The following is a 9,153-nucleotide window of genomic DNA, read 5'->3' as shown; positions in this document are numbered from 1 at the left end:
TAAATAAAGACTTATGTGAAGACTGGAATGGATATTTTTTGGTTTAGTTGTTGCGTTTTGTCCTCCTATCATTCAGTGGCATGGAGACACAGGGGAATTTGACAAAAACAGCCTTCAGGCATACCTACATTTAGTGATAATAGCTAATGGCACTCTCAATAATAATGGGGTGCACATTTATAAGCAATCTCTTGAAATACAGAACATATCAGAATACCAGGACTCAACTAAGAGCAGGAATAACCATGGAGAGGAAAGGTTAATTCAAACACAATTTCACCTGACCAATTCTCTTGTATGAAATAATCAGTATCCCACACTTAGCCCTCTAAAATAAGAATCACTTTACAGATACAATTATGTCTGTCCCCTCTCTGCCAGAGCCACTGTCAACTGTGTCTTTTAATTCTGTAATCAGTTGCCAGCAGGACCTACTATCGCCGCCTGCATGCCGCGCCAGTCAATACAGACATCCCCAAACACACACCGGCTGGTTTTGTCAAATGTTTTATTGAGTGTAGACATCTGGGCTACTGTAAAACATGCATTATCTCTGGAAGGAGGAGAGGAGCAGGTTGCATTGTCCCTGCTGTCAGCTGTGTCAGGCCTGGCACCAGTGATGGAGATTAATGAAGTATCAAGAGAGTAATACTCTTCTTCAAATGCTCCTACCATTTGGAGAGGGGGCCCATCCTGATCTTAAATAGCAAAGCTGTCAGTGTTTAGTGGACCTGTGCTTTGGCTAGGGGGATTGTATGGAATTCTCCTGGACAGAAAACAAACAGGGATAATGTGGCAGTGTGGCCAGTAGGTAGGACTGAACCGACCTGGCAGGTAGCAATCAATCGGCAGCTTCATTCTGTCTAAAACAAAGAAGATGATTTCTCTAACAGCACGGTCCATTCTGGTAGCCGACAGACTGCGACTGAGTCACTTCTTAGTCTTGGGCTGGTTTGGCGTGTTGAATTTGAAAAATATGATTTCTCCGTCCTCCACAACGTAGGTTTTCCCCTGTTGTCTGTATTTCCCTGCTGCCTGTAAAATAGAGAAACACAACACCTCATTAATGACAGTTATGAAAAATAATAAATAGCAAATTAGCAATGAACACACGTGCAAATCATCTCACTGTCTTACACACACACACACACACACACACACACACACACACACACACTGACACACACACACACGGTCATGTTTTATTCATGGTGTGTCTAGAATCCCACTGAGTGAATAACCCTCTTCTCTGTCAATTTCCATTCATATGTACAAGTAACATTTGAATAACGCTCTTTCATTATAGCATCCTCATACTTCTCAAGGAAACAAAATAAGTTTCCACATTTATTTTGTATACATTAGATGTGTTTGTTCCCCTTCCCGGGCAAACTCAAAATAATTGACTTGAAGTGCTAATACGGACGGGTTTATGCATTCTGGTTCTGCACAGAGCACAATTAATTAGAAGAATCAATGTCCCTTTAAAGGCTCAGGAGACCATTTAATCCAGACTCAATAGCACCAGAAACACTGCTTGGAGAGGGAGACAGGGGGAAAAAATCAATGGCTATTTGTGATTCCTGAGTATGTATCAAACCAGACACGTCTAACTGGTTCATTTGCACTTGAAAGCAGCCATCTGGAGGAGCAAGCTTGGCTTAAGCAGATATGATTACTAATAGTGTGATATCCCAATACACTGGCCTATTCAAACAGTTCATTCCCACAACTGGCATTAAATAGCATAGGCCTTAATGCAGCAGTCATAAACGCTCCGTGTTCATATATATATATATATATATATATATACACTGAGTGTACAAAACATTAGGAACACCTTCCTAATATTGAGTTGCACCCCCTTTGCCCTCAGAACAGCCTTAATTCGTCGCGGCATGGACTCTACAAGGTGTCCAAAGCGTTGCACAGGGATGCTGGCCCATGTTGACGCCAATGCTTCCCACAATTGTCTGAAGTTGGCTGGATGTCATTTCGGTGGTGGACCATTCTTGATACACACAGGAACCGGTTGAGTGTGAAAACCCCAGCAGCATTGTAGTTCTTGACACACCCAAACTGGTGCGCCTGGCACCTACTACCATACCCCGTTCAAAGGCACTTCAATCTTTTGTCTTGCCCATTCACCCTCTGAATGACACACATACACAATTCATGTCTCAATTGTCTCAAGGCTTAAAAATTATTATTTAACCCGTCTCCTGCCCTTCATCTACACTGATTGAAGTGGATTTAACAAGTGACATCAATAGCTGTCACCTGGTAAGTCTATGTCATGGAAAGAGCAGGTATTCCTAATGTTTTGTACACATTGAGGGAATAAGGGATTAGAAAGAAAGCATGCAGCAGGACCTGAGGCTCTGATGTCAGGCTTCCATAACATCAACAATCAAACCCCCAGAGCCTGGCACATTTCCCCTCTACTGACACTTTAGGAAGTAGTAACCGACAATACATTACAGATCAATTATATACATTTTACAAAGACCTGAGGTGAAATATTGAATTTCAGTATTGAATGTAATATTCAGATTATTTATTTTGTATTTCCTGATGTGGATCCCTATAGGGCTAGTTACAGTGGGGAGAACAAGTATTTGATACACTGCCGATTTTGCAGGTTTTCCTACTTACAAAGCATGTAGAGGTCTGTAATTTTTATCATAGGTACACTTCAACTGTGAGAGACGGAATCTAAAACAAAAATCCAGAAAATCACATTGTATGATTTTTAAGTAATTAATTTGCATTTTATTGCATGACATAAGTATTTGATCACCTACCAACCAGTAAGAATTCCGTCTCTCACAGACCTGTTAGTTTTTCTTTAAGAAGCCCTCCTGTTCTCCACTCATTACCTGTATTAACTGCACCTGTTTGAACTCATTACCTGTATAAAAGACACCTGTCCACACACTCAATCAAACAGACTCCAACCTCTCCACAATGGCCAAGACCAGAGAGCTGTGTAAGGACATCAGGGATAAAATTGTAGACCTGCACAAGGCTGGGATGGGCTACAGGACAATAGGCAAGCAGCTTGGTGAGAAGGCAACAACTGTTGGCGCAATTATTAGAGAATGGAAGAAGTTCAAGATGACGGTCAATCACCCTTGTCTGGGGCTCCATGCAAGATCTCACCTCGTGGGGCATCAATGATCATGAGGAAGGTGAAGGATCAGCCCAGAACTACACGGCAGGACCTGGTCAATGACCTGAAGAGAGCTGGGACCACAGTCTAAAAAAAAAACATTAGTAACACACTACGCCGTCATGGATTAAAATCCTGCAGCGCACGCAAGGTCCCCCTGCTCAAGCCAGCGCATATCCAGGCCCATCTGAAGTTTGCCAATGACCATCTGGATGATCCAGAGGAGGAATGGGAGAAGGTCATGTGGTCTGATGAGACAAAAATAGAGCTTTTTGGTCTAAACTCCACTTGCCGTGTTTGGAGGAAGAAGAAGGATGAGTACAACCCCAAGAACACCATCCCAACCGTGAAGCATGGAGATGGAAACATCATTCTTTGGGGATGCTTTTCTGTAAAGGGGACAAGACGACTGCACCGTATTGAGGGGAGGATGAATGGAGCCATGTATCGCGAGATCTTGGCCAACAACCTCCTTCCCTCAGTAAGAGCATTGAAGATGGGTCATGGCTGGGTCTTCCAGCATGACAACGACCCGAAACACACAGCCAGGGAAACTAAGGAGTGGCTCCGTAAGAAGCATCTCAAGGTCCTGGAGTGGCCTAGCCAGTCTCCAGACCTGAACCCAATAGAAAATCTTTGGAGGGGGCTGAAAGTCCGTATTGCCCAGCGACAGCCCCGAAACCTGAAGGATCTGGAGAAGGTCTACATTTACATTTTACATTTTAGTCATTTAGCAGACGCTCTTATCCAGAGCGACTCACAGGAGCAATTAGGGTTAAGTGCCTTGCTTAAGGGCACATCGACAGATTTTTCACCTAGTCGGCTCGGGGATTAGAACCAGCGACCTTTCGGTTACTGGCACAACGCTCTTACCCACTAAGCTACCTGCCGCCCCATACAGGTCTGTATGGAGGAGTGGGCCAAAATCCCTGCTGCAGTGTGTGCAAACCTGGTCAAGACCTACAGGAAACGTATGATCTCTGTAATTGCAAACAAAGGTTTCTGTACCAAATATTAAGTTCTGCTTTTCTGATGTATCAAATACTTATGTCATGCAATAAAATGCAAATTAATTACTTAAAAATCATACAATGTGATTTTCTGGATTTTTGTTTTAGATTCCGTCTCTCACAGTTGAAGTGTACCTATGATATAAATTACAGACCTCTACATGCTTTGTAAGTAGGAAAACCTGCAAAATCGGCAGTGTATCAAATACTTGTTCTCCCCATTGTATGTAGTGTATGAGTATCTGCCAGACAGAGGATTTGGCTGGCCATTGAGTGAACTGAGGGAGGAGATCTCCTTGGTGATAATAGGAGTCAGCAGGCCAAGCTCTCACTGCTTGCCAGTGCTAATCACACATCTCCTGCACAGGATGTAGAAGGGATTAGTGCCTGATACTCATCTAGAAACTCTGATCTCCACTTTGTCCACATCCCTAATTGTTTAATCCATATATTTTGAAACAAACACACTTTTAGACCTGCTACATTTTAAACAGAACCCGGGACAATTTAACAAGTAAAAAGTATCCAATTACATCATGGTTTGATCTCATCAACAGCTATTGGCTGGTGGTCAAGTTTAATGGCGTTTGATGTTTAAGTACCAAGACTATCTACATAATAGCCCTGTGAAGTGCTTTGTACACACTATAATAACAGATGCCAGTCAAGGTTCTGGAGGTAAACCAATAGAGGCACTTCCTCCAGACGCGTGCTAACCACTGACACTGACACATTCATGTCCTGCTGTTTCAATGGCAGGACCATACAAGACAAACCAACAGCATCAGACACGCTAAGTCACGCTGGGTGTCGGGAAACTGCTCCAATCCATTGTGTGACATAGAACACTTTGGAATGTTGTTCTTTGCCCCGAGCTTTCTTCTGGGGGAAAAAAATAGAATTACCTCAACCAGGCGGATGAGAGGTGTTACAGATGAGGCCAATGTCTTACAGTTACCCTGAATATTAGCACACACTCACCGAGGGATAAAAAAAACCTTTAAAGCATTCTGTGACGCTACCTGCTGTATTTATCGCAACGCTATTGTCTTCACAAATTCACCATGAAATACAGTGATTATATTTGACAGAGCAGCGCCCATGTAAAAGCCACATCCCAGTAAAAAGGTCAAAACAAACATCAGTAGTAATAAAATAAGATTTGCAGGTCACATTTATGTGCTGTTCATCTATACAACAGTCCTGATGTAAAGAATTTCACACTTTATTTAACTTGCCTCTTTATATCACTGTCACAAAGAGTGCCAAGCTAACGGTCTGCTCTATAGATGTGGGCTGGTGGGGTACAGAGAACTTCCTCTGAGAGGCTGGTCTGAGGTATAAGAAAGGCCTACCATGAGCCTGTTAGAGCAGATTGTGATAAAGATATACACAGCAGGAGTAGAATGGCAGTGTTTAGAGATGGAATCAGTTGGCTTGTCAGGTGTGCTGGCGGAGTGTGTGCAGTAATTTCTTCCCCTGGCTAAAGGTGAAGAGTGTTTGCAGTGCAAGCAGTGTGGTGACTGTCAGCTCCACTGATCACAGGAGACTTCCCTCATCTCCTGGCGCACCCTGACGGCTCACCTTGACAGCGTTCTCACTGCCTCCCTCTTTAAAATCCTCGAATTTCATTACTTCAGCCATAATGAAGCCCTTCTCAAAGTCCGTGTGGATCTTGCCGGCTGCCTGTGGAGCCTTGGTTCCTTTCTGTCAGGAGGAAGAAAGAGAAAGGACACACAAGGTAAATCAATTGTTTTGGAGAAGATGGATTTCAGCACAGGACTGACATGCTGTTTGATAGGGGGATGGTGAAGTGAGCATGGGTAGAGGGTGTGTTGGGGGGTATTCTTGCCTTGCTCCTGATTTTTGGATAGCACGCCACACGGTTGTGCCTTGCTAGAGCAGCCATGAGGCCGATAAGGAGGCAGCGCTGCTATCAATGCCCACCAGCAATTTCTGATTCCGTGGTGCTATTGATTTCTGTCCAAGCAATCTTGCCTCATTGTGGGTTGCTACTCTGGCCTCAGGTCATCAGAGAGGGAGAGAGGCAGGGTTGCAGTTGGAGACACACTGTATTGACCTTGCTGTATCATACCTGACCATTTTGAAATGGAAACTTTCACTACATTTTATATACAGTGTATGCGGTATATGTATTTGTAGAATTTAATGCCTTTCCCCCCTTTAACATGTTTGAACTTCCTCAAAATTAATTCCTAGCACAGAAGATGATTGAAAGGAAATTTAAAGGATCCCTTTATGGAATATACATTCAAATTTAAACGGAACCAACAGTATAACGGAATGACCATGGAAAATATGAAATTGGTTGTTTTAGATGTCCATTCCAAGAACAAAAAATAACAGTTTATCCCTAACTTGTATAAATTCTTCCTACATTAAATCCCATTTAGCACCAGAAGTCAAAACGGTCTCTGATAAAATTCGCAATTTATATGCATTGAAATAATGCCGGGGAAAATGACAAATGACCCAAATAAGTGACATCCCTGCTCGGCATCATTATGACTTGTGCCTGTTGACCTCCTCTCCCTCTCTCTCTGTGCTCTGCAGCACTGTGCACCAAAACTACTGAGCACTCTTAATTATATATATAATCAGGTTGGGGTCAGCATATTTCATGCCAAAAGAATTATGTGTATTTAATGACTCCAATATATTACCATCCCTGTGCAATCTCATTGACGGAGTGCTTGTAAGTTTAACTACCATTAATCAGCATCAAGGTTTGTCTAGGTAGAGAAAATAGATTAGGGGCTGATTTTGTCCTATGGCGCATTACAAGAGATACACATCAGAGCAGTTAACAGCTATGCAGAGCACCCTGATAGATAATGGTCACCTCGAGGTTGCCTAATAAAGCATGCTAAAGGTTTGGCAGCACTATGTTACAGAGTGTCGTTTTTACAATGTAAGATGTATTGGGTTAATATAGCTACTCACTGATGCTTACCTGACTAAATGCCTCACACACGATCAAGGCTAGCTGTAATCAGTTATGTCAAAGGAGACAAGCCCATATGAGAGAAAGGCTTGGAGGAGTTCTGTTACTTTCCTAAACACACTGAGGACATCACTCATGGCTTGGAAAAGGGGGCTCATACATTTAACCACTATGATGTCACCCAAATAAAATGTTCTGTTTATTATCAATCTAAAACTTGTATTTTTCTTAATAACATACATACTTTCAGTTTAGTTAGTTGTCATAAAAACTGCTCACACTCCCTACATGCCCACAGATAGACAAGTGCATCAGTATGCAACTCCTGACAGGTAAAAACCGTATTATGACTGCCCTTAATCCTTTTAACATTTGCACAATAACAGTGCGCCGAGCCAACATCTGTATCGATGTAAATCCTCCTGTGATTCAGTGTCACCCAGGCTCTCGGCGGGATCAGTAAACTGATACACAGAGAGGAGGAGCCCCCGGCAAGGCCCACAAACGGTTGAATAAAAAGCCACATCAATTTCAGCACAGACAACCCCCGTCACACAGATTAGGCAGACACAATGCTAGGGCCCCTTATCTCCCACAGCAGGAGGACGGCAGGCAGATCTGCGCGGGATGGAAACATTCTCAGGAAGTAATGGGCAAAATCAATTGTTGCCCTCCTCAATCAAAGTAGCCCCCACTTTCACTGTTCAGCAGCTCAGCAGTAATTGAAGTTATCCTTGGCCTGTAATGACTAGCTAAAGCCGGACCATGACAAAGTTGAAAGTGGCTGATATCAGGCTGGATGCCAGCAGGGTGGAACGGTGTGCGGCGCGGCCGGCCGCGGGGGCAGGGTCTTACCCGGATGGTCCACGCACGGACCTCGTCTGGTCCAGCTGTGAAGAAGTACTCCAACTGTAGGGCTCCATAGCCAGCCTTGATGATCCTTCTCAGAACGCTGTCGGAATAAGCAGGGTGAAAACAATTTCAGTTTCCATGTTGTTCGTGGTGCTGTAAATGCTAGTTCTTTTAGGATATTTTAGTGGTGCTTTGATTCGTAGCCAAAGTTCACCTCTGTGGCAAGCCCGCATCAATTCCAATATATAAACTAATTAAATAAATAAAATAGGGTCACTTGGTTTAACATTGAACATTTAATTATCCAGGGATTCTTTTGATTAATTGGCATGCTTGCCGTCTCATTTAGCACCTTTAAGAATTCATCCCAACGTCTCTCTGAGCTCGGGAGAAAAAATCTGCTGTCACGATTTCTCTTCCTCCATAGAGGTTTTCACATACGAACAATACACCCAAAATGTCCAAGTTAGAATTATACCTGTAGATGACAGATGACAGTTCAAAACTTAATTTAGAAGAAAACCCTTTGACTGAGTTGTTCCCGTATAGAGAGGGATTCTTGCTTTATAATGGTAATTACTCTGCCATATATTATTCTATCAGCACACGCAATTAAAGGAGTGCGTGGAGGACACAGTTGATAAAGTGTGGGGAGACTGAATGCTAATTAACCTCTGAGTCTTGTGCTCGGTGCAGTACTTCTGAATCTCCTCTTCACTCATGTCCTGCAGGAGACTCTCCACTCCTCCGCTGAAGGGGATGACCAGCGCCCCGGGGTCGTGACTGTCCACCCACTCCTTGATTTTCACCAACCTGGACAGTAGACACAACAACACAGGCACGTTGGAGCTTCATGGTGTTGGTGTTGACTGACAGGACAGAACAGAGCAGCGTTTGTTATCTGTCGGCTGGCCTATGCATATTCATGAGAGAACAGCCGTGCCTGTTTACCGTGCCGTTTCGGAACATTGCCTTCCCAAGGTTGCTCTGCGATTGCACAGTTTCACTTTGTTACTGAGTTTCCCTTATTAACAAGTTGCCAGTTCAGGAATAAGTTTGCCATGTCACGGGTAGGTATGAATACATGCAATGACATCCCATTAAGAAAAAGCAGATTGTTGACAATTATCATGGTTAAAATAGCAGTGTTTAAC

At 43.3% G+C, this 9,153-nt stretch overlaps 1 protein-coding gene across 1 annotated transcript in view; it reads right to left on the bottom strand.

Annotated features, from left to right (window-relative positions):
• Window positions 1-491: 491 nt before the first annotated feature.
• LOC121552563 (obg-like ATPase 1) overlaps window positions 492-9,153 on the bottom strand; it is a 62,519-nt gene continuing 53,857 nt past the window's right edge. Inside the window, exons 8-11 of the mRNA XM_041865516.1 lie at window positions 8,672-8,812; window positions 8,003-8,099; window positions 5,767-5,889; window positions 492-1,035 (exon numbers count right to left, since the gene is read on the bottom strand). Of these exons, the coding sequence (XP_041721450.1) occupies window positions 931-1,035; window positions 5,767-5,889; window positions 8,003-8,099; window positions 8,672-8,812 (466 nt within the window). The 3' untranslated portion in view covers window positions 492-930. The remainder of the gene's footprint in view (window positions 1,036-5,766; window positions 5,890-8,002; window positions 8,100-8,671; window positions 8,813-9,153) is intronic.

Source organism: Coregonus clupeaformis, chromosome 4 (assembly GCF_020615455.1).
Source record: "Coregonus clupeaformis isolate EN_2021a chromosome 4, ASM2061545v1, whole genome shotgun sequence".
In the NCBI taxonomy this organism is placed as follows: Eukaryota; Metazoa; Chordata; class Actinopteri; order Salmoniformes; family Salmonidae; genus Coregonus; species Coregonus clupeaformis.
This window is presented reverse-complemented; position numbering and strand designations above follow the sequence as displayed.